At 42.6% G+C, this 25,873-nt stretch overlaps 1 protein-coding gene across 1 annotated transcript in view; it reads left to right on the top strand.

Moving 5' to 3' along the window:
• Window positions 1–2,933: 2,933 nt before the first annotated feature.
• SSB (small RNA binding exonuclease protection factor La) overlaps window positions 2,934–25,873 on the top strand; it is a 24,945-nt gene continuing 2,005 nt past the window's right edge. Inside the window, exons 1-10 of the mRNA XM_073646977.1 lie at window positions 2,934–3,088; window positions 8,773–8,846; window positions 14,541–14,644; window positions 14,722–14,896; window positions 15,295–15,402; window positions 19,134–19,234; window positions 24,513–24,584; window positions 24,914–24,956; window positions 25,356–25,496; window positions 25,632–25,818. Coding sequence (XP_073503078.1) covers window positions 8,781–8,846; window positions 14,541–14,644; window positions 14,722–14,896; window positions 15,295–15,402; window positions 19,134–19,234; window positions 24,513–24,584; window positions 24,914–24,956; window positions 25,356–25,496; window positions 25,632–25,818 — 997 coding nt within the window. The 5' untranslated portion in view covers window positions 2,934–3,088; window positions 8,773–8,780. The remainder of the gene's footprint in view (window positions 3,089–8,772; window positions 8,847–14,540; window positions 14,645–14,721; window positions 14,897–15,294; window positions 15,403–19,133; window positions 19,235–24,512; window positions 24,585–24,913; window positions 24,957–25,355; window positions 25,497–25,631; window positions 25,819–25,873) is intronic.

The raw sequence follows: 25,873 nt of genomic DNA, 5'->3' as shown, positions 1-25,873 counted from the left end.
TTAGCACTGTACATGGTGCTCAGTGTTTAGCACTGTACATGGTGCTCAGTAGTTAGCACTGTACATGGTGCTCAGTAGTTAGCACTGTACATGGTGCTCAGTGGTTAGCACTGTACATGGTGCTCAGTGTTTAGCACTGTACATGGTGCTCAGTAGTTAGCACTGTACATGGTGCTCAGTAGTTAGCACTGTACATGGTGCTCAGTGGTTAGCACTGTACATGGTGCTCAGTGTTTAGCACTGTACATGGTGCTCAGTAGTTAGCACTGTACATGGTGCTCAGTAGTTAGCATTGTACATGGTGCTCAGTGGTTAGCACTGTACATGGTGCTCAGTGGTTAGCACTGTACATGGTGCTCAGTAGTTAGCACTGTACATGGTGGCTCAGTGTTTAGCACTGTACATGGTGCTCAGTGGTTAGCACTGTACATGGTGGCTCAGTGTTTAGCACTGTACATGGTGGCTCAGTAGTTAGCACTGTACATGGTGCTCAGTGGTTAGCACTGGACATGGTAGCTCAGTGTTTAGCACTGGACATGGTGCTCAGTAGTTAGCACTGTACATGGTGGCTCAGTAGTTAGCACTGTACATGGTGCTCAGTAGTTAGCACTGTAGCTTTGTAGCGCTGGGGTCCTGGGTTCAAATCCCACCAAGGACAACATCTGCAAGGAGTTTGTATGTTCTCCCTGTGTTTGTCTGGGTTTCCTCCAGGTTCTCTGGTTTCCTCCCACACTCCAAAGACTGATAGGGCATGTAGATTGTGAGCCCTGATGGGGACAGTGATGATGAGGTCTGTACAGCGCTGTGGAATATGATGGTGCTATATAAGTAATTCATAATAATAAGTTGCAGTGTGATTTTGAAATCTGCAGCTTGTCCATCTCTCTTGCATGTACGCTGAATTTAATGCATGGAGTTTCTCCATAGAAATGCATTAGATGTGGAAAATCTGCATGTAAAAAAAAGCATGTAATCCGCACATGACTGCGTCAATAAAGTTTTGTCAAAGCCAAATACTGGTAAGTATCAAAAACAAATATAGAGCTGGTAATATGGCTGAATACAGGGCTGGATATAGGGCTGGTTATAGGGCTGGTAACGGGGCTGGTTATAGCGTTGGTAATAGAGCAGTTAATAGGGTTGGCTATAGGGCTGGTAATAGGGCTCTTATAGGGGATTTGATAGAGTATCAGAAAGAGCATTGTACTGTTGCATGTAATTAGAAGACTTTATACAATACCTCTGTAGAAGCGTCTGCTATGTGGACCTGAGATGACTGACAGCCTTAGGGCTTGTGCACATGACCGTGTTTTTGATCAGAGTACGATCTGAAAACATTAGATTGCACTTGAACCAATGGTAATCTACGGGGCCGTGCATATGTCCAATTTTTTCCTCGGATCGGGCCAGTCTGGGAAAAAATCACAGCACACCAGGCCGCATATTGCTAGTACTACTGTGAGCAGCCTGTGTGTACTAAACGTGCTACCATGGTCTGCAGCGTATTAGGATTGGTCTCCCATGGAGAACATCTGGGATGTCATTGGTCGGCAATTACAAAAGGAGCTGCCAGCAGAGGATCTTGATGATTTCTGTGACCAAGTGCATTTATGAATCAGAACATTGCTCAACCATTAATAACATCATTGTTAGCAGTCAAGGTTGTAACGGCGGAGATTTCTGCACGTGGCTCATAGTCGATACTGAATAAATCAAGGTTTTCTAAATTTTTGATCCCATTTTTTCATCATTTGCAGATCAGTAACGTGTCTATCCATCCTGTGATTTCCAGAATTCCACGACTTTTCCTTCTTGGTGAAAGGAGATCCAGCACTTTCTTAAGTGGGGTAAAATCTTCAGATATATTTCAGGAACATAAATATAGACAAGACTTAGCAAAACCAACGCGTTTCGAGCAGAGGATCTTAATCATGGTTAAGACCCTCTGGCTGAAACGCGTTGTTGCCAAGTCATCTTGCCTATATTTATGTTCCTGAAGATTTTCGCCCACTTACGGAGTGCCGGATATCCTTCCATCATTATCGTCTGACATGCTCATGTGCCCGTGCACCTGTATGAGGCTGCGGAGCTGGAATCCCCGCTGCCTTTCTTGCTGTTGCACATGTTGAGGACGGCGTCTCGATCTGGGAAATATTGACTTATGTTTCATTATTCACATTGGGATAATGACGAGGAGACGGCACATCGGGGGGGGGGGGATCTACCGCTGCACTTCTGGGGTCCAGTCGTGGTTTATGGGACATAAAGTCTCTTATCGGGGGAAGTTTTTAATCTTGGGATTTAGAAAAATTACAATAAAGTGTTAGTGATTTAGGAAAAGTTCCCGCACCCATATTTTTTTGCAGCCTTCTGATTGGACGCCGTCTAGTTTGGAGCAGATTATATCAGGATCCGTCACCTGCACTTTTTTTTTTTTCTCACCAGGCGTTTTACAAAGCCTCTTCAGGGAAGAAAATGCCCAGAAAACTCCTCATATTAACAGCAAAGTGAATCTCCCATGGAAATCTTTACCAAAGATTCGCTCCAAATACTCCCCATAGATGGAGCGTTTCCCAAGATGGTTTTTGACCCTGTAAAAAAAAAATAACCGCTCCGCCTGCACATAGCCCAAGTCTCTGTTCACACAAAAGTTATTTTTTTAGGCAGTTTCCAAGCTCAGGAGCTGCTCCAAAAAACGCTATGTGCATACAGCATTAGGGTGTGTTCACATTGAGTTTTTAGAATACACATTCTCCATTTAAGACGCATGGTTTTTGCAGGGTTTCTGCGCCAAAAACTCCTGAACTCCACTCCATGTGCACAGAGCCCTACAGGGCCGACTTCTGACAGTGTGGAGGGCGGACACAGTGCGGGGAGCCGGGCCCGGGAGAAGCCGCGACTCCCACGTTCTCCGGCATCGGCCGCTCCACAGGCGCCGCAGGAAACTCCCAGCGCAGGCGGGTGCAGGGCAGCTGCATGCCGGGAGGGGGCGGTGCTGAGCCGCCTTTAAAGCTGCGCGTCATCCGGAGGCAGCAAGCAAGAGAGAGCGGCGTGTGACTGGGATACCGGAGGACCGCGGCGTGCTCAGGTGAGAGGGAGACGTGCGCCTGCCGGAGACGCCGACTGTACGGGTCTGATTACTGCGCAGTAACCCGGCGGGACCGCAGTGTCCAGGCCCGGGCAGCACGTGTACGAGCCACGTATTAGGCCTGTGCTGTATCTGCACACAGACTGCGGGTTATCGCGCTGACTGTGCCAAGTCTAGCGGTGACTGAGGGGGTTAATCTGCTGCGTTCTCCGTTCCTGATCGTTATCTCTGTCCGGCCGGGAGATGTACAAGATCGCGTCCTCCCCTCTCCTCACTCACACGTGGTTTCTGCCAGGCCTGACGAGTTGCACTCCGAGCTGCCTACAACCTGTACCACGCCAGCTGCTATCGGACTACAATTCCCGGCGTGCCCGGGCAGGTTGTGAATGAAGGGGCATGCTGGGAGTTGTAGTTTCAGCCGTAGCAGAATGGGTTTGATGTTTGGCAGATGCAGGGTCGGCTCCAGGGCGATATGGGCACCTGCTATGGATTTAGTTTTCACTCCCCCCTCGCTTTCCACGACCTATACCCTTTTTTTCCCTCAATAGATTTGTATCTCCTTTTTTTTTTTTTTTTTTTTTTTTTTTGCTATCCAAATAGCAGGAAATGACCAGCACATCCAAACTAGTGTGAACAGGAGCCAACTAAAAAAAAAAAACTACAACTTTAGAAAATTACTAAGTTGCACCCTGAATCGCTAAGAGTGATTGCTCTAAAGCAGTGATTTTCAACCTTTTTTGAGCCGTGGCACACTTTTTATACTTAGAAAATCCTGGGGCACACCACCAACCAAAATAGCACAAAATGACACTAAAACAGTCATATTATACATATAGTTAATAATATAGATTCTAAAATTTATTTTACTCACTCAGTGTGAAACCTGGGCCTGTTTCGATAAACACAAAAGGGATATCCTGGCAGGAATGGTGGAAAGACACACACGAAGCTCTTCCTCAACAGTTCTCAGTTTCTCCCTGTTTTTAGTTTTTATCGCAGTCAAGCTTGAGAAGCCCAGCTCACATAGATATGTGGTTGAAAATGGGAGCAATGTCAAAATAGCTTTGTTGGCCAGAATGGGGAACTCCTTGGCAACAGATAACCAAAAACTGTCCAAAGGAAGATCAGCAAACTTTAGCTTTAAACCGCGATCTTGCTTTCAGTTCAATGAGTTCCTCTTGCTCCTTTAAAGTCATGTCCTTTCCAGCAACGGATAATGAGCTGTATGGGTCCCTAACCCAGTCAAGGCATTCTGTGAAGGCTGAAGAGAAATAGAACGATAACTTCTCCTCAAGAGTTTTCAAATGTCTGCCAATCGCTTCGCACATTGCAGCAGTATTGTCATCATGCAGTTTCTCGGTGAGTGGGAACATCTGAAGGTTGCCACCCTGCACATGTTGTTGCCAGAGCTGCACCTTTAAACGGAATCCGTTCATTTTATCAGTGCTTGTAAGCAGGTTTTCATTTCGACCTTGCATCCGTGTGTTTAGTTCATTCAGATATTGAAATATATCAGCCAGGTATGCCAGCTTTGCACACCACTCATCACTTGCAAGCAGCTTTGAATAATCGGACCTCTCGTTTGTAAGAAATATTTTAAGTTCCTCTCGCAACTCATACACACGGGCCAGCACTTTGCCGCGTGACAGCCACCTGACCTCCGTGTGGAGCAATAAGATTTTATGTTCCGCTCCCATTTCTGTACACAAAGACGCAAATAAGCGACATCTCAAAGGTCGCGTCTTCACAAAGTTCACTATGCGCACAACATCATCCAACACAGGAGCTAGATCTGCTGGTAAGGTCTTTGCAACGAGGGCCTCACGGTGCAAGAAACAGTGGGTAGCAAGAACATCTGGGTTTCTTTCTTTAACCCTACTTACAAAGCCTTTGATGCGCCCGACCATGGCTGTGGCTCCATCAGTGCAGACACCTGTGCAGTTTTCCCATGTAAGTCCACTTTTATCAAGATATTCCGATGTGACTTGGAATATTGCCTCTCGTGTTGATTTTTCTGTCAGTGCCTTGCAAAATAGGAAGTTTTCTCTAATGGCTTCACCATCCACAAAACGCACATTGGCCAACAACTGACAATGTCCACTGATATCCGTCGACTCATCAAGTTGCAAGGCAAATTTCTTACTGATGCGCACCTTTTCCAAAACAACTGTTTCAATGTCCGCAGACAAGTCATCAATCCGTCTGGCAATTGTGTTATCAGAGAGAGGCACTTTAGCTATCTCTTTAGCTGCTTCAGGGCCAAGCATCTCATTTACAATAGCTTTACAAGCTGGTAGTATTAATGTTTCTGCCACAGTGTGGGACTTTTTTGATTTAGCTATGAGTTCAGCAACAAGGTAGCTAGCTTTGAGGGCTCTCTCATTTACCTTTGTGCTTTTTCCCAAAAAAGTTGCCCCTTTCTCATTGTTTGTACGTAAGCGTACAAAATACTCCATCGGTTTATTTTGAACGGAAGGGTGTTTCGTTTGGAGATGGCGTTTAAGTTTGCTTGGCACCATAGCGCTATTGGAAAGCTTCTCACCACACACCAAGTACAGTGGTGTTGGTGCTGTCGCATCCCCAGTGGAAGTAAATCCAAGTGAAAGATAGCTTTCACTGTATTGCCTTGAGCTCACCATCTTGTCTTTTTTCTTTTGTCGAACTCTCATACTAGGGCCTTCATTTGGGTTAGAATTGTGTCCAGGGTCCTGTTCGGCATTTGCCTTTTCCATTCTCAAATACTTCTCCATCACTGCTGAGATAGTGTGCGCAGCCACACACTAAAATAGAAGAGTATTACATTATCTGCCACACTTAAAGGACCTCTGCTAGGCATATTTCATTCCTGAGGGCTTAAAAAGCAGCTCTCGTGGTGACAAGAAGCTGATTTAAACCCCCCAAGAGTGAACTTCGCAAGAGCTGTATGTGTGTGATAACTTATATTACTACGGTCTGCATTTCCTGCTTGAATTGACACTAGTGACGTAGCACTCAGCTTTCTCTATAAGTAGAATAGAGCCGGCTGGCAAGTGCTACGCCACTAGAGTCGAGTCAATTCAAGCAGGACATGACTGCTGAAGAACGGTACTAATATCATTTATTATTCCATACATACAACTCTCACGGAGTTCACTCTTGGGGGTTTTAAATCAGCTTCTTACCACCACAAGAGCTACTTTTTTAGCCCTCAAGAGTGAAATATGCCTGGCAGAGGTCCTTTCAATAAATTATTTATTTTAAAAAAGTGAAATAAAAAAGGATAACCCCCTCATATATTCAATCCCATGTAACCTCATAAATACAGTCCCACGTATATGAGCACATGATTATCCGCATCATATACTGTGGTGATGTGCACTGTACAGCGCCACAGTATATGGTGCTGATTATTATGTGGCTCATATACTGCAATATAAAGGGGTACAATGAGAAGTACTATGGCCATGAGGCCAGAGTACAAGTGCCAGCTCATATACTCAGCATATGAGCTGGTACTTGTAGTACTCCAGCCTCATGACTATAGTATTTCTCATTTTACATTTCTCATTGTTATATGCAGTATACTGCTGGAGTGCTAAAAGTACCAGCTCATATGCTGAGTATTCTGCCAACAGTTCATATACTCAGGCAAAAGCTCATATAGTCAGCATTATTGGCGGGCATTACCTTGGCGGCGGGCAAATGCGATAGTCTCTCCGCTCTCAGGATGACGCGCCGGCCTCGGTGACGTCATTAAGTCGCTCGAGGTTCAAAGCTTGCGCATGTGTTATTGTACACGTCTCCTACATTGTAAGAAGGCGTGACTGCGCATCGAGCGCATTGCCGGGAAACAAAACACAGGGGGCACCATAGTTTGGGGAACTCTCCCCGCGGCACACCCGACCATGTGCCGCGGAACACTGGTTGAAAATCACTGCTCTAAAGCATTGAAACTGCATTGCTGCCATAGGAAAATGGGAAAGCACTACATAATGTATACATGAAGTAATGGAAAATTATTCAGTAATATTAATATGAAAATTGACAGTAAAAGGAAGGTACTTAGCGCACAGATTGGTGGTCACACATGTTGGCCAATCTGTGTGAAGTACCCTTTACTGTAATTTTTCATATTAGATTAATTTTCCAATGTTTCATGTATACATTATACAGCACTTTCCTATTTTCCTATGGCAGCAATGCAGTTTCATTGCTTTAGAGCAATCATTCTTAGCGATTCAGGGTGCAACTTAAATATTTTCTATAGTGTGTGTGTGTGTGTGTGTGTGTATATATATATATATATATATATATATATATATATATATATATATATATATATATATATATATATATATATATATATATATATATATATATATATATATATATATATATATATATATATATATATATATATATAAATTTCTCTCTCGTACATCAGTGTACTGGACAATTGGGGGGGGGGTAATTATAAGTATGGTTAAATTTTCTTTTTTATTTCTTCAGTGTAATTCTGACATTGTTTTTACTGTGATAAAGCTGACCTCAGTTTGATTCTCCTCATTAACACTATTACGGTGATACCAAACGTCCAGTTTTCTTTTTAGTGGTGGAAAAAAAAAAATCTGAAACTTTTTTTTTTTTTTTTTTGTCGCCATTTTACTGAGACCCATAACATTTTTGTTTTTCAGCCGATGGAGCTGTGCGACTGATTATTTTTTTTGTGGGGTGACGTTTTCATTAACTTTTTGAGATAGTTGTGACTTTTTGATCGCTTATTACAGCATTTTTGTGGGATTGCGTCAACCAAAAAACCCCGTAAATTTGGCGTTCTTGAATTATTTCTGTTTACAGTGTTTACCGATCGGGTTAATTGTTTCTATGTTTTGATAGATCGGACTTTCTGAATTCGGCGGTAACACATGTGAATTTTTTTTTTAATATTTTGATTTTCAGTGGGGGAGTGATTTGCAGTTTTTAGGATTTATTATAACTTTTTAAAATTTTCTTACTTTTTACTGTTCTTGTTCACCCCCTTAGGGGACTTGAAGATACGATTTTCCAATCGCTTGTGCTATATACAGTGATGCCACAGGATCGCTGTATATAGCTGAAATTAGTCTCCTGTGAAGCCCGGCCACAGGCAGGGTTTAAAGGGAGCTCTGTAATGACAGGCACGAGGGGCATCAGCTGACCCCTGGCTGTCATGGTGGCCCGTGATCATGTCATGAGCGTACCGATTGGTGGAGGTAATGGCATGTGGTATGCCACTGTCAGAGATTGACAGTGGCATTGTAACAGGTTAACAATTGTGGGTGAAGCACCGCTCCACCCACGATTGATAGCGGCAGGTCCTGGCTGTAATCTACAGCCATCACGTGCCAGGAATGGGGCGAGCTCGATCCATTCACCTGCTTCTGACATCGCCATACATGTATGGTGGATGTCGTGAAGGGGGTAAAGGAAGAGGGACGAATGGTTTATTCCCTACTTTCCCACACTTCTCATTGACCCTCCAGGTGATCCTGTATCTGTTTGCTTGGTATCTCTGAGGATTGTGTGTGTGTATAAGGTTTTAAATTGTAGACCCTGTGGTCCAGCGCCTGAGATCTGACATCTGTATTACATGGAGTGTATGGCACAATGTGAACCCCATGAACATGTAGATAAGTTTTTATATACTTTTTGTTTTTACTTTTTAGGCTTTGAAATGGCTGAAAATGGAGACAATGAGCAAGTGCAAGACTTGGATGCAAAGATCTGTCAGCAAATTGAGGTAAGCCTTTAGGCACCGTTCAGTATTTGGTCAGTATTTTACATCAGTATTTGTTCCACTCCTGGTTTTGGTTTACAATCAGAGGAAAAGTATAATAGAAACACGTCACCACTTCTGTATTTATCACCCACTCCTGGTTTTGACTTACAGATACTGACGTAAAATACTGACCAAATACTGAACGTGTGAACGTGGCCGAATACAAATTCTAGGAGAGAGGCAGTGGCACAGCCTGGGGTTGGGGAACAAGGGCATTTGTTTTGGCATTAATTTCTTAGAGGTGCAAAATATTTATTAATAATTATAAAAATAATAAAAAAATTGCAAATAAATAATAAAAATTAATAATGAATAATATCTAGCACTGAAGGCCAATGCACTCTCCAGATCTTTAGGTTGATGCCACTTTGGGGTCAATATGCCACCAATACAGTTTGATCCTGTTGTGGTGCAGGGAGTCGGGTCTCCTTACCCACGTGCTACCCTGTAATGATGACGTTGGCGCCAGGCTGAATAATGAGAACAGCTGTGGGTGCCGAAGGCCATTCTCAGGGCTCCCCTTCACTGGTAACAGATTACAGAGTGACTCGGCTGGTGGACTGGGGTCTTTCACCAACTCTAGTGGGCACTTGAGGCATCATTATGGTAAAGGGAAGGTGCCATAAAAAAAAAATTTTTTTCAACAATTGCGAAAATGTAAAGTATTGTTTTGATTCGTTTTTCCAATATTATCATATTTTTTTAATGGAGTAAAATCTGAAAAATAATTTAAAAAGTTTGACATGTTCCATTTTGAAACACTAGGGGGAGCAGCTACTGAAATTTGGCATGAAAACCTTGTGTAGAGCTGGCATGCATTACGACTGCTGAAAATCTGGGCTGGATTTGCTCCGTCTGATGTCTCCTCCTCCCCCCTCCCTTTCTGGGTGTTTACAAATGGATAAGAGACAATGAAGTTTAGGAATTAAGGCCCCGTCACACATAACGAGATCGCTAGCGAGATCGTTATTACGTCACGGTTTTGGGATCGCTGGGGAGCTGTCAAACCTGCAGAACTTCCCAATGATTTCGGCCGTCCCAGCGATCTAACGATCTTGGCGGTTGTTGGGACGCTTTCACACAGCAGCTATTTCAACGATCCACACCTTGATAGGGACTGTACTGTGTCACAAAGGCGTGTATAAAATTGCTTTTTTGCATGCGCTTTTTCAAAATACACAATGTGCCTTGTGTCTGCCAGAAAAGTGAATGGGAAATTCACTTTGCCGTTCAGACAGTCTAATATTACGCAGCGCAAAAGCGCAGCTGCGTAAAGAATTGACATGTCAATTCTTTACGCAGCTGCGTCCTGCGCTTTCTCCCTATTGTGCCCATTATAAGCGATGGAATTACGCAGCGGTGTTCACACACTGCGTAATTCCATCGCTTTTTTATGAAGGCGCAGGAGAAACTATGGATACTCACCTATCCGATGGATGGGAGAGGCGTCTGGTCCCGCACTTTCCAGCATCTACCGTGAAGTGCTCACGGCAGATGTCGGAAAGTGTGGGACCGGAGCCGGCAAGTTACAGTCAGCGATTCACGGCAGATGCTGGAAAGTGCGGGACCAGACCCCTCTCCCGTCCATCGGATAGGTGAGTATCCATAGTTTATTTCTTTTAAAGCAGTGTATGTACTGCAGCCAGAAGCTGTCTGTACATACACTGCTAGGGGGACACTCACACACACGACACATACATTACATTACATTACATACAGGTGTCCATCCTCTCACTTCATTTCTCCTGCATCCTTTGTAAAAAAAAAAAAAAAAAAAAAAAAGCAGGAAATGCGCGCACGTAAAAAAACGCAGGAAAATATGCAATGTGTGAACGCAGCCTTCCGCGCCTCCTCATCTCCGCAAAATCAGGACTCGGTCGAATGAACGGATATCAACAGCCCGGAGAATTCTGCTAGGATCTGCAATCCAGCACGAGGTCAGAAACAAAGGATGGAATCGCTATTCTGTTGCCTTCTTTATGCACGGCGGAAAATGAGAACGCTGTAGCGACCACCAATCGGGGACGAGGGGCGCGGAAAAGTCCAATTTATGCACGCCTACGTGTCTCAGTTCTGAATCGCTAACGAGGTCGTTGATAAGGTGTCAAATACAGCGATGCACACTGCCCAGCGGGAGCGCAACGACCCAGGAATGGTCCAGGAAGCTTTGTAACGATCAACGATCTTACAGCAGGGGCCTGATCGTTGCTACCTGTCAGACATAACAATCTCGTTATGTGTGACGGGGCCTTTAGGATCTCAGTGAGGAGCCATTTTGTTGTAGACACAAAGTGATACCAACACACAACTACATGCTGATCCTTATGCAGCGAGGTCTGATATTAGGCTATGTGCCCACTTTGCGTAAATTAAGCAGAAATTTCTGCATCATTTCCGCATCCCCCTGCTGCGGGAAAGCGCAAGCCTAATTCACATGCGTTTTTGTGCAAATCAAGCTTTTTTGCATGCATTTTAGCATGCACATTGTCAAGAGCTTTCCAAGCGATATTGGCATTACTTGGAAAAGTGCTTGACAGGTTGGTCACACTGCATAGTGCTTGACAAGTGTGACCAACTTTTTACTATTGATGCTGCATATGCAGCATCAATAGTAAAAGATAGAATGTAAAAAAATAATAAGTCTCCTCACCGCTACTCCCCGGCAGCTTTGTTCCCATAGATACAGAGTGGCAGGACCTGTGAGGACCTCACGGTCACATGACCGCAACGTCATCGCAGGCCGTTGCTGCAATGCATCTCTGGGTTCGGAGGCAGCGGCGGTGAGGAGATCGTAGGCTGACAGAGGGTAAGTATATTGATATTTATTTTAATTCTTTTTTTACAACAGGTTTTATGGTACCTGGGCCCGGAGGAGAGTCTCCTCTCCTCCAGACCCGGGTACCATACACATATTGAAGCGCACAATATACACATGGTGGGCATGGACATACGCATAAGGCGGCGATTACGCCGCGTAACCGCAAAATTAATGGACATGCTACGTGTTTTTATGCAGCGATAATACGCAGCATGTGCTCATGACTTGCGTTCTCACATAGGGGACCATGGGGGGCGTATATACTAGCGTTTTTCAAGTGTTTGTGCTGCGTAATTTACGCGGAAAAAACTATTCAACGCTATGTGGGCACTGTAGATGGTGATTTAAGATATACTTTATTTATCCCGTAGGAAATTGATTTCCCTTTCTATTTCCTGTCCTGAACCTTTCCTATATAATCAATAACTCAAGTTTGGGAAAATAATACAGATGTTTAATAACAAGAAAAATAAGATAATAATAAGGCAATTCAATCAACAATTTCACAATAGAACCTTTCTTCAATGTCCTCTAATTAGAGAAAATACAAATACAATTATAAGTATACTTAGCAATGATCCTTCATGGCAGAGAGAGAGAGAGAGAGAGAGAGTCTTGACTCTACTTCATTTATACTAAAAATTTCACATCCACACCCACATACAACCCACGACTCCGCCCTTCTTCTCCGGTATCTTCTGTGGCAAATATCCAATCATCTTCAGGGTAGTATGAGCATTGTCATTGGCTGCATTGGTCAACACCTTCCTGCAGATGGCACTCTTGTACTTCTGGAAGAAAGTCCTTGTGTAGGTTCAACTCCATTTGGGCTGGCTCCAAGATGTTCATCAAAAGCATTGTGCACCAATATACATATCCATAGGCTGGAGACAGGATGTCTACCTCAGGAGCAATGGTATACAATTCAAATCCACAGGGGCAGTGTACATATGTAGATTACACTAGGACATAAAAACAGGATCTGTATTCAAGTTCACCACAGAAGGTGTGTGTACCTGTATCATCCAGGAGGCTGGAGGGCCTATACTCATTCCATATGTAGATGCAACCTTTACTTTATCACTAAAACAAAGGACATCACACAAAGAACACCGGCCTTCTCGCCTAGCAGGTTCACAACCTTGTACCTAGTATCTCTTGATAGAGTCCTGGAAATATCCAGCACTCAAATTTAATGCAGAGTTCAGTCATTCCTATGATATATAGATATATAGATTATATATATATATATATATATATATATATATATATATATATATATATATATATATATATATATATATATAATATTTTGTACCTGTTGGCCTCCAACAGGCACACAGCCGTAGACATAGTGACACCAACACACAACTACATGCAGATCCTTATGCAGCAAGGTCTGATATTAGAGCGTCAGCTCTGCGGTCCAGGCCTGGACTGAATATTGCCCTTGTGTTCTTACTATTTATTTTGTATATAATGTATTTAAATGTTTCAGTTTTATTTAGTAATTTGTATTTTCGTTATAAATGCAAATATAAAGGGTCGCCAGTCATGTGACCTCTCATGTTATGGATTAGGTACCAGTGACAAGTAACAGTAGAATAGTGACTGCAGCTCTGGAGGATAAGATGTGCTGTCTTATTCTTCAGTCACCTCCAGAGCAGAATTCACTATTCTGTTACATGACACAGAATAGTGAGTGCAGCTCTGGAGGTGACTGGACATCACATCTTATCCTCCAGAGCTGCACTCACTATTCTGCTGTTAGATTGTGTCTTATCCTCTAGTCACCTCCAGAGCTGCGGTCACTATGTGTCATCATGTAACAGAATAGTGACCACAGCTCTGGAGGTGACTGGAGGATAAGACCAGATGTAATATCAGAATAGTGAGCGCAGCTCTGGAGGTGACTTGACATTGTGTCTTATCCTCCAGAGCTGTGGTCACTATTCTGTGTCATCATGTAACAGAATAGTGAATGCTGCTCTGGAGGTGACTGCAGAATAAGACATCACGTCTTATCCTCCAGAGCTGCACTCACTATTCTGTTGTTACATTGTGTCTTATCCTCTAGTCACCTCCAGAGCTGCGGTCACTATTCTGTGTCATCATGTAACAGAATAGTGAGTGCAGTTCTGGAGGTGACTGGAGAATAAGACATGCTGTCTTATTCAACAGTCACCTCCAGAGCAGCATTCACTATTCTGTTACATGATGACACAGAATAGTGACCGCAGCTCTGGAGGTATCTGTCTTTGTACCCCAGCTTCTGTCTGTCTCTTGTGCCCCTCTGTCCCCCAGCGTCTGTCCCCACCCATCTCCACAGCTCAATCATACAGCCGCTCAGCTCTCACACAACCTATCTCCTGCTTGGAGTCGGCAGCATGACCACAAGGCAGCCTCCTGGTGGAGGAGAAGGCCCCGCCCACTGCTGTGACATCATCCAGGGGGAAACTGGAGCTCACAGCATAGCTGTGGGCTTCAGAAAGATGGCGCCGATCTCCTCCCATAGGTGTGACCTGGACAGCCCAGTGGGCTGTTTCAATGCAGCGTATGCAGTCGGAGGCCGACTGCAGAGTTCTATGTACAGGGGCTGCCGTATTTGAGGTGTGTAACTGCTGTTACACACCAGCAAATGGCAGCCCCCAGCTGTTGACTAAAATAATAATAAAACTGTTCAAACAGTGAATTTAATTTTGTATTAAAAATATCTGATTATAAGATCAATAATTATTAATAAAAAAAGGCACCTTCCCTTTAAGGGAACAATACTGGCTTATATATATAAATGGGTGGCTTTATACTAATTCATGTCCTTGTGTCTTTCTCTAAAGTATTATTTTGGGGACCATAATCTACCAAGAGATAAGTTCTTAAAGGAACAGATCACCCTCGATGATGGCTGGGTGCCACTACAGACTATGATTAAGTTTAACAGGTACGACCCTGCAGTGGAATGCGTTATACAGTAATCTCCGGTCTGGGATATCTCACATTTTTATTTTTATTTTACAGGTTGAGCAAATTGACGAAAGATTTTGACAAGATTCTTGAAGCACTTAAAAAATCAAAGAGCGGTCTGCTGCAGATCGATGAGGAGAAATCTAAAATCAGACGGTCGCCTGACAAGCCCTTACCTGAAGTCACAGAGGAGTACAAGAATGCCATAAAGACCAGATCGGTCTACATTGTACGTAGTGTATTTCATAGGCCTGGGGTCATCTAGTGCTGAGTAAGAATGGAAATCAATCCAATGTACACTGCTGATGTATCATGCCATTAGTCATATGCAATAAAGGGGGTTGTGCAGTCGCTTACTTTTAGTTTGGTCCAGACAGGTATGTCACCTGGCTGCTCCAGTAAAGGGTTGGACACCGCTGCAGCTGGTGATTGGGTGCGCTGGTCTACATGGCTGTTACACCTGGTGGGCGTCCTAGGTATTGTTGGAATGAAAATATTGGTGGGGGATAAATTAGTAAGTTTATTATATAATTAAAAAATTCCTCTTGCAATATTAGGCATGCAGTAGGTGAAACAAATAGGTCGGATATCTTGCAAAAATAAAAAATAAAATAAACTTTTCTGCAGAAAGGATTCCAGCCGGAAACCACCCTGGATGAAGTAAAGGAATGGCTTGAAGGCAAAGGTCCCATTGAGAACATTCAAATGAGGCGGACGCTCCAGAAGACATTTAAGGTAAATGAGCCACAGGGTGTTTTATTCTGGCATAGAGAAGTGTTTTTTTTTATTTACGTTTTTTGCTCCCGAATTCTTTAAAATGGCGCAAGCGGTTCATTAATTTGAAAAAAATAGAAATAGAATAACTTTTTAGTTTTGTCTTGCTGTTTTATTACCACTTTTTGGCACCTAAAGTCACAAATCCTTTAGTCGCACGTTTGCTTAACCCCTTAATAACATCTGACGTACTAATACGCGTCTGTGCCCTGGGACTTAAGAGCCAGACCCGTATTAGTACGTCATCGCGATCGCGCGCGCACACAGGCTGTGCGGGCGCAATCGCCACCGGGTGTCAGCTGTGACAATGTGCAGGGAGCGGTCCTGCACCGCTCCCAGCACATTAACCCCCGCGATGCTGCGATCGAAGTCGATCGCGGCATTGCGGGGGCAAGGGGAGGTGATCGGTGATACTCACCTCCTCTTCCGGCTTCCAGCGCAGTCTGCAAAGGCTTCCCGGGTGTTGCCATGACGACCCGATGTCGTCATGACAACATCCGGGTCACCAGAGAGCAGGAAGATTGCTTGGACATGCGCAGTGCATCTCCAAGCAATCTTCACACTGTGCACTTCTGACAGCCTTCATGGCATAGGGATGGTGCTCCATTCCTGTGCCATGCAGGCGATCAGAAAAAAAAGTGAAAGTCCCAGAGTGGGACAAAGTAATAAAGTGTATAAACTGTGTGAAAGTGGGCAAAAAAAAAAAAAGTGCAAAAATATTATAAAAAAATAAAAAAAATAATACACCAAAAATAAAAATATAATGTACCCATCAATAAATATTATTATAAAAAAAATTAAAAAAAAAACAATAAAAGTACACATATTTGGTATCGCCGCATCCGGAACAACCTGACCTATAAAACTGTCCCACTAGTTAACCCCTTCAGTGAACACTGTAAAAAAAAAAAAAAAAAAAAAAAAAAAAAAAAAAAAAACAAAGCAAAAAACAATGCTTTATCACCATACCGCCAAACAAAAAGTGGAATAACACGCGATCAAAAAGACGCATATAAATAAAAATGATACCGCTGAAAACGTCATCTCGTCCCGCAAAAAACAAGCCGCCACACAGCTCCATCAGCCGAAAAATAAAAAAGTTAAAGCTCTCAGAATAAAGCGATACTAAAACATATTTTTTTCTATAAAATAGCTTTTATTGTGTATAAGCGCCAAAACATAGAAAAATGATACAAATGTGGTACCGCTGTAAACGTACTGACCCGAAGAATAAAGCTACCTCATCAATTTTACCACACGCGGAACAGAATAAAAAAAAAATAAAATAATTCCTGAATTGTTGGTTTTTGTTTATTCTGCCTCCCAAAAATCGGAATAGAAAGCGATCAAATAATGTCACGTGCCTGAAAATGGCACCAATAACCACGTCAAGTCATCCCGCAAAAAACGAGCCGTCACATGACTGTCTGCCAAAATCTGGAAAAATTATAGCTCTCAAAATATGGCGATGCAAAAACTAGATTTTACAAAAATGCGTCTTTTAGTGTGTGACAGCTGTCAGTCATAAAAACCCCATATGATTCTGGCATTGCTGTAATCACACCGACCCGAAGAATAAAGTCGTCTAATCACTTATACCGCACAAGGAACGGCGTCAAAAATAAACTCTGGGGCTAGGGCTGGGGTTGGGATTTTTTTCAAAAGTAAGAAAAAAAGATGACGATATGGCGACTAGTGTTGAGAGCAAGTGCTCGCTACTTGAGTTTGCATCGGGTGCTCTGGTATGCATTGAGTATCGTGGGTATTTGAGTGACATGCTCGAGTCTCTGCCCCATATGCTTCGCGGCCAAAAAACTTTACGGGGATTGCCTGCCATGCACGAGCGATCCCCGCATGGTTTTTTTTTGGGTGTCTAATAACCGTGAAACATGCGGAGCATGTCACTCGAGCACACGCTGTACATGGTGCATACCTGAGTACCCGATGCAAACTCAAGTAGCGAGCACTTGCGCTCAAGAATAATGACAACTTATTCAATATGATGACCTAATGTAAACAAATTCTGTGCCGTACCTCTGGGTTCAAAATGTTCACTATACACCTTAATAAAATCCTTGAGGGGTATAGTTTCCAAAATGGGGACACTTGTGGGGGAGCTCCACTGTTTAGGCACATCACGGGCTCTCCAAACGCGACATGGTGTCCGCTAACAAATTGAATGGAAAATCGGCTCAAATTGTTAGCGGACGCCATGTTGCGTTTGGAGAGCCCCTGTGTGCCCAAACATTGGAGCTCCCCCACAAGTGACCCCATTTTGGAAACTAGACCCCCCAAGGCACCTATCTAGATGCATAGTGAGCACTTGGAACCCCTAGGTGCTTCACAAATTGATTCGTAAAAATGAAAAAGTGTTTTTTTTTTTCACTTTTTCATTATTACGAATCAATTTGTGAAGCACCTGGGGGTTCCAAGTGCTCACTATGCATCTATAAAGGTGCCTTGGGGGGTCTAGTTTCCAAAATGGGGTCACTTGTGGGGGAGCTCCAATGTTTGGGCACACAGGGGCTCTCCAAACGCAACATGGCGTCCGCTAATTATTCAAGCAAATTTTACAATCAAAGTCAAATGGCGCTCCTTCCCTTCCGAGCCCTGCCGTGCGCCCAAACAGTGTTTCTTCCCCAAATATTGGGTATCTGCGTGCCCAGGGGAAATTGCACAGCAAATTTTGGGGTCCATTTTTTCTTGTTACCCCTGTGAAAATAAAAAAAAAATTGGGTCTAAAGTAACATTTTTGTGAAAAAAGTTAAATGTTCATTTTTTTCTTCCACATTCAAAAAATTCCTGTGAAGCACCTGAAGGGTTAATAAAGTTCTTGAATGTGGTTTTGAGCACCTTGAGGGGTGCAGTTTTTAGAATGGTGTCACTTTTGGGTATTTTCTGTCATAAAGACCTCTCCAAGTGACTTCAAATGTGATGTGGTCCCTAAAAAAAAAATGGTTTTATAAATTTTATTGGAAAAATGAGAAATCGCTGGTCAACTTTTAACCCTTATAGCTCCCTAACAAAAAAAAATTTTGGTTCCAAAATTGTGCTGATGTAAAGTAGACATGTGGGAAATGTTATTTATTAACTCTTTTGTGTGACATATCGCTCTGATTTCAGGGCTTAAAAATTCAAATTTTGAAAATTGCAAAATTTTCAAAATTTTCGCCAAATTTCCGTTTTTTTCACAAATAAACGCAAGTGATATCGAAGAAATTTTTCCACAATCATGAAGTACAATATGGCACGAAAAAACAATCTCAGAATCAGGGGGATCCGTTGAAGCGTTTCAGAGTAAAGTGACAGTGGTCAGAATTGTAAAAATTGGCCCGGTCATTAACGTGCAAACCACCTGCGGGGCTTAAGGGGTTAAAAAAAAAAAAAAAAAAAAAAAAAAAAACAAACCCAGCCAAGATTGAAACTGCTCCAGAAACCTTACCTTGGCGAAGGACTGGAGGGGATGTGACATTTGGTTAGTCACATTTCATGAATCTGTCTGAAATATCTACATCAGCAATGTTGTCAAGAGAAAATAAAAGATTTAAATACTAAAGAAAACTTTAAAAAGTGGTGCAAAACATAGAGAATAAAGTGGAAATACTAAAGGCACTAAAAGGGAGCAAGTGACTCCTGAGAACTGGAGACACAACAATGACTAATCGGGGTTCATGTCATTTCTTTATCCATAGGGATCCATATTTATTGTATTTGAGACTGAAGAAGCTTCAAAAAAGTTCTTGGAGAACAGAGATCTCAAGTTCAAAGATTCCGACATGACCATACTGTCAAAGTAAGTTTGGTTGTATATTATTTATATATATATATATTTTTTTTTTTTGTCGAGGAAATATTTAGTAATTTGACTAAATGACTGACACTATGTTCCCCAGGCACATTGTGTCCCACTGGGAGTCAGGACACCATCGTATCCATAGTCTAAAAGATCTTGCTGAAAATTGTCTGGGTTTTCACTTAACCGCTTCCCGACCGCCCACTGTACACAAACGTCGGTGCTGCAAGGTCCTGCAAATGCTGCGGTTGCGGTTCAGAGCGACAGCTCTGACGGGGGACATCATAGGGACCTGATTGGATCAGGTCCCAATGATGTTAACCCTTTGCTATCCTCTATATGCCGCGATCTATAGTCATCGCGGCATTTAGAAGATGAGGAGAGGGGAGGGGGTCGTCCACTTACCTCTCCGGCCCCCTGATGTCTTCCAGGACCTGCCATTGTTATGGCAGCCGGAGGTCACATGACTGCCTCCGGATCTGCCATATATGGTCTCCTGCTAGGCTCAGCCTGCAGCTGAAGTCTAGCAGGAGACAGTGTGAAACTGTCAAAGTTCTCATGCAATACATGTCTATTGCATTGCATAAGAACAGTGATTGGAAAAATTAAAAATTAATGTCCCATACAAGGACTAAGTAAAAAGGTAAGTCTAAAAAAAAAAAAAAAAAAAATGTTTTCAAACTGTTAAAAAAATCACAAAATAAATAAAAAAAATATTAAACCAATAAATCCATATATTTATGCAAAAACAAAAAAGTACACCTATTTGGTATCGCCACATCTGAAACAACCTGATCTATATAACTGTCACACTAACTCCTTCTGTGCACACCGTAATAAAAAATAAATAAAAAACGGAGCAAAAAAAACTATGATTTTTCATCATATCGCCAAACAAAGTGGGGGAAAAAAAATGCGATCAAAAAGCAAAATGGAAATAAAAATGGTACCGCAGAAAACGTCATCTTATTCCGCAAAAAAAGCCACCATACAGCTCCAACAACCGAAAAATAAAAGTTATAGCTCAGAATAAAGCGATGCAAATGTGACGCCTCAGTCTCGAAAGAGCCCTTATAGTTTTGAGTTTACCCTGGGTGATAGGGGACTCTGGTCGGGTCCTGTGATGAAGAGATGGAATGTAGCCGTGGCCCGGACCCGACCCGTGCTCAGGGCCGTCACATGAAAAGGAAGATGTTGTGGGCCTGTCCGGGTTGAGTGGCTTAATTAACGACTACGCCACCTGTGGTGCCTGGTGAAGGGTCACCAGCGCCGCTGCAGTCCGCCGAGGCCTGGTGTCATGGCAGCCAAAGTTCTCGCTGCTCCCCACAGGCAGAGCAAGGCCTCAGTGCAGGCAGACAGGATGGAGAGGGTAGTAGTGCGGGGAGTACGGGCACCGCGTCGCATGGTATAGCTCATAATGAACAGTCCGGAGGCCATAGGGGTGAACTTCCAAGGCTTTACTCTCTTAGAGACGACAGCGGGAAGGCGGCTCCCTGCTCCCCGCGGAGTCTTGCGGCTACCAAGGACGGGGGTCCGACTACCTCCGAGGAAGTCCAGCATTCAGTCGGGACCCTACACCAGAGTGTTCCTGCACTACAGACCTCTCCCTTTCCCGTCTGTGCGTGTGTAGATAGGCCGGGTATCCCTCTGAGCTCCTCTCAGGACTAGGGCACGGGTGGCAATTCCTCTCCATCCGATGCCCGGTGGGATCCTCAGGGCCTACCGGGCTTTCCCAAACAGGACTTGGAGTGCGAGGTTGGGAGCCTTTACCCCTCTTGCAGCCGGAATCCCTCTGAATAGATCAGGTAGGCGAGGACCGGTGGCGTACTCCGCTCCGTCTGCATCCTCCCCGGGACCCATTTGCTGTGGAGCCACACTCTAAAGCTCCCGGGCCTTCTTGCTCATGGTCCTCGACCGGGCTGAGATATTCCTTATCTCCCGCCTGCCCATCATCCCAAGGCCTAGGGACTAGGGCCGTGTCTCCATCCCCTGCAGGCCCACACAGGATCCACTAAGTGCAACTAACGTGTAAGTCCTCCACGCATACCCACTAACTGGTTCCTACCACTTTGTCTTCCCCAGTCTCCCTGTAACCAGGGGAGCAGCACCTGGTTCATAACAGCTCCCTCTGGTGGAGAATGTGGTGTTGGATGCAAAGGTTGGGTCACTACTATCACACTGTCCTTACCTCAGAGGAGGAACGCTACATTCCATTAGAGAAGTGCAGCATCCCTGTGGCGGTCGAACCCTCAGGGGCGCCACACAAAAAATTTTTTTCTATAAATTGTTTTTTTTTTGTGTAAAAGCGCCAAAACATAAAAAAATATACAGTAAGTGTAGTATCGCTGTAAACGTACTGACCCGAAGAATAATGCTGCCTTATCACTTTTACCACACAGGTTTTTGTTCTATTTCATTTTTTGGGAGGTAAAATGATCAAAAAATGTCACGTACCCAAAAAATGGTACCAATAAAAATGTCAACTTGTCCCGAAAAAAAACAAGCAGTCACATGACTGTCGGACAAAATATTGAAAAATTATAGCTCTCAAAATATGGTGATGCAAAAACTTGATTTTGCAAAAAAAGTCTTAGTGTGTGACGGCGGTCAGTCATAAAAACCGATATAAATCTGGTATCTCTGTAATCGCACCGACCCGAAGAATAAAGTAATCTCGTCACTTATACCGCATGAGGAACGGCGTAAAAAATAAAACAAATTCTTCACCTACTACTGATTTGTTTATTATGTCTCCCAAAGATCGCAGTAAGGCTCTGCTCACATTTATCCTGCGCTCTGCGCTGAGCACTTACACCAGAGTTTCCGTGTAAAACTCTGAAATACGTGATTCAGACGGAACCTATGACGGAAGATTCCCTGTAATGAGGCAGATATAGGGCACTGTGGATGCCGTCTGGCCTGTGATCCCACGGTGTCATTTGTTTTAGGCGTGCATCAAAGTGCGGTTGGCCAGTTTTGTGCACTTCTGAAAAAAAGGACACCGCTAAACAGAGGCCAGACGGAGTCCAGAGTAACTCTGCTGCCTCATTATAGTGAATGGATCCCGCAGGGGTTTCTTCTGAATTGTATCACTTGAAAATTAAGTGGGGAAACCCCGATGTAAGTGCTCAGCCTAGAGCGCCGGATAAATGTTACGTAAAATGTTCCCAATAAAAGCTTTGACTCAGTCCTCAAAAAAAGCTGGTCCCCACTCAGGTCTGTCATCTGTTAAAAATATTCCAAGTTACTGGTAGCAGAAAGGCTCTGGAAAAGCGAAATGGCCCTTGCCCCCCAAAAGAAATTCAGAAAATGTTGTGCTCCCAAATCCAAATGCCTATTCTACAATAATTTGTTCTCCAATTGTCAAATAGCGCTCCGTCCCCCCCCCCAGATCTCGCCGTATGGCTGAGCGGTACGATACAGCCACATATGGGGTATTGCCACTTTTAGAAGAAATTGTGTGACACATTTTGGCACCATTTTTACCCATTGCCCTGTGTGAAAATGTAAAATCTGAGGGTAAAACATTTTTTTTTGTGGTAAAAATATAATTTTCTTCACTGCCCAATGGTATAAATTTAAAAAATACTCACTACTCCCTAGATGAATTCCTTGAGAGGTGTAGTTTACAAAATGGGGTCACTTGTGGGGGTTTCGGCACGTCAGCTACTCTTCAAATGTGACATGGTGTCTGCTGCCTATCCCAGCCAACATAGCGCTTCTTTCTCTTCCGAACCCTGCCGTACACCAAAGCAGTGGTTTTCCCCCACATATGGGGTATCTGTGTACTCAGGAGAAATTGCACAACAAATTTCAAGGTGGAATTTATCCTGTTATCCTTATGATAATGCAAAATTAGGGGATGAAAAACATTTTTTTGGGGAAAGATGTGAAATTTTTTTTTTTGACGGCTCAATATTCTAATCTTCTGTGAAGCAACTGGGGGTGCAAGGTGCTCACCACACATCTAGATAAGTTCCCTAAGAGGTCTAGTTTCCAAAATGGTGGCACTTGTAGGGGGTTTCCACTGTTTAGGCACATCCGGAGCTCCCCAAATGCAACATGGCGTCCGCTAATTATTCAAACAAATTTTACATTCAAAAAGTCAAATGGCGCTCCTTCTCTTCTAAGCCCTAACGTGCGCCCAAACAGTGGTTTTTCCTCAGATATGGGGTATCAGCACGCTCATGAGAAATTGCACTACAAATTGTGTATTCCATTTTTTTTCCTGTTACCCCTGTGAAAATAAAAAAATTGGGTCTAAAGTAACATTTTTGTGAAAAAAAGTTAAATATTATTTTCTTCCACTTTCCAAAAATTCCCATAACACCTGAAGGGTTAATAAAGTTCTTGAATGTGGTTTTGAGCACCTTGAGGGGTGCAGTTTTTATAATGGTGTCACTTTTGGGTATTTTCTGTCATAAAGACCTCTCAAAGTGACTTCAAATAAGATGTGGTCCCTAAAAAAAAAAAAATGTTTTTGTAAATTTTGTTGGAAAAATGAGAAATCGCTGGTCAACTTTTAACCCTTATAGCTCCCTAACAAAAAAAAAAATTTAATTCCAAAATTGTGCTGATGTAAAGTAGACATGTGGGAAATCTTATTTATTAACTATTTTGTGTGACATATCGCTCTGATTTAAGGGCATGAAAATTCAAAGTTTGAAAATTGCAAAATGTTCAAAATTTTTGCCAAATTTCCGATTTAATTTTTTTTTTCACAAATAAACGCAAGTGATATCTAAGAAACTTTACCACAATCATGAAGCACAATATGGCACGAAAAAACAATCTCAGAATCAGGGGGATCTGTTGAAGCGTTCCAGAGTAATTACCTCATAAAGTGACTGGTCAGAATTGAAAAAATTGACCTGGTCACGAAGGCAAAAACAGGCTCTGGTGCGAAGTGGTTAAAGGTTTTGGTCACCAATTATATAGGTTTCATGCAGGTCTGGTTATAAACCACATGGACATGTAGTAATTCAGGTCTCCCCAATGATGGATCCTTGCCTGCCTAGGAATACTGGCCTATTGTGACCCCAATGACCTCCTCACCTTAACCAGATGTTTAGGTTCAATCTGTGACTAAAGTTCTTGGCTTCTTTTTAGTAAATGGTTATTACTCTAAGTGGGGGGGATGCAGAACTGGGTCTAGAATTTAATATATATATATATATATATATATATATATATATATATATATATATATATATATATATATATATATATATATATATATATATATATGTATGAGCTATGACACGTTCTCTTTCCACAGGGATGAATATTTTACTAAGAAGAATGAAGAAAGAAAGCACAAACATTCTGAAGCCAAAGCAAAATCCAAACAGTGAGTAAATGTCAGGATTGTTTTTTTTTTTTTCTTTCTAGTCTTGGAAATAATACTCTTTATTACTGGGAAATGAGTAAATCCTAAACTAGAGCCAGCTTATATTGTAATGAGTGTAGTCATATAAATAGTTCTTAAACAATTTTTGTTGGAAAGGATGCAAATACAACCTTCCTCTGTTGCTCCTGCCGTCTTTGTAAACTTGATGCTTCAAATGTGGACACTTTTTAAGTTGACCGCTTCTTGGATATGGGATCTGCATATTGCTGCATTACAGCCTGACCGTAGCTCCAGATGGCATTTTATTTAATTTATTTATTTTTTTCCAGGGAGAAAGCTGATGCTCAGAAGCAAGCAGAGGAAGCTGAGATGGTATATATACATTTTGGATTTTTTATTTTTATATACAAGTGACTTTCCTAAATGCTGTGGTGCAATACAGAACACTTGCATGATCGGTCATAAATTTGCGGTTTCAAATCGCTGATCCGTCAGCAGAAGAGAACACAGTTCTGCACTGCCTAGTAATTTACAAGTTAAATTGATACATCAAAGTGCATATAAAAAGTGCTACCGTACTTAATTATTTAGGTTACAGATGTGTAGTATAGGGGCAGCGTCATCCAAATGAATGGGAAGCTTGTTGCCAACAGATCTAATGCGTTATGTGCATTTTGGTGCAGAATCTGTGACAAAAGCCATGTGTATAACTCCATGTGAACATGGCCTTACCCTTTAATGCACCTTGCTAACATTCTCCGTATTTTACAGAAATCCTTAGATGAACAGATGGGCTGCCTCCTAAAATTCTCAGGCGAACTGGACAACATGACATCCAGAGAAGACGTTCATGATTTATTCCAGCAGCACGGGGAAATAAAATGGATTGATTTTAGCAGGGGAGCCAAGGAGGTAAATGGACACTTTTTATTAAGCAGATAAGTATTTTAATTTTTTTTTAAATTAAATATATATGAAAGATTATATACACATTTGCATATATTCTATTTTACATTTTATATATTTTTTTGTCTTCTCCCCTCAAAGGGAATCATATTATTTAAAAGCAATGCAAAAGAAGCATTGGATAAGGCCAAAGCTGCTAATGATGATGACCTACAGCTGAAACAGAAGGCTGTGAACTGGGAACTTCTTGAGGGTGATGTGGAGAAGACTGCATTAAAGAAAATCATGGAAGATCAACAAGAATCTTATAATAGATGGAAAGGAAAAGGTAAGTCAATGTCTACAGGGCATGCTTGCCTGCGCTATGTATAGGTGTGTGTGTG

Source organism: Phyllobates terribilis, unplaced genomic scaffold, assembly GCF_046119375.1.
Source record: "Phyllobates terribilis strain yellow unplaced genomic scaffold, ASM4611937v1 Scaffold_9__5_contigs__length_417890890, whole genome shotgun sequence".
Taxonomy (NCBI): Eukaryota; Metazoa; Chordata; class Amphibia; order Anura; family Dendrobatidae; genus Phyllobates; species Phyllobates terribilis.
Note: the sequence above shows the minus strand (reverse complement) of the source record. Positions and strands in the feature narration are given on the sequence as shown.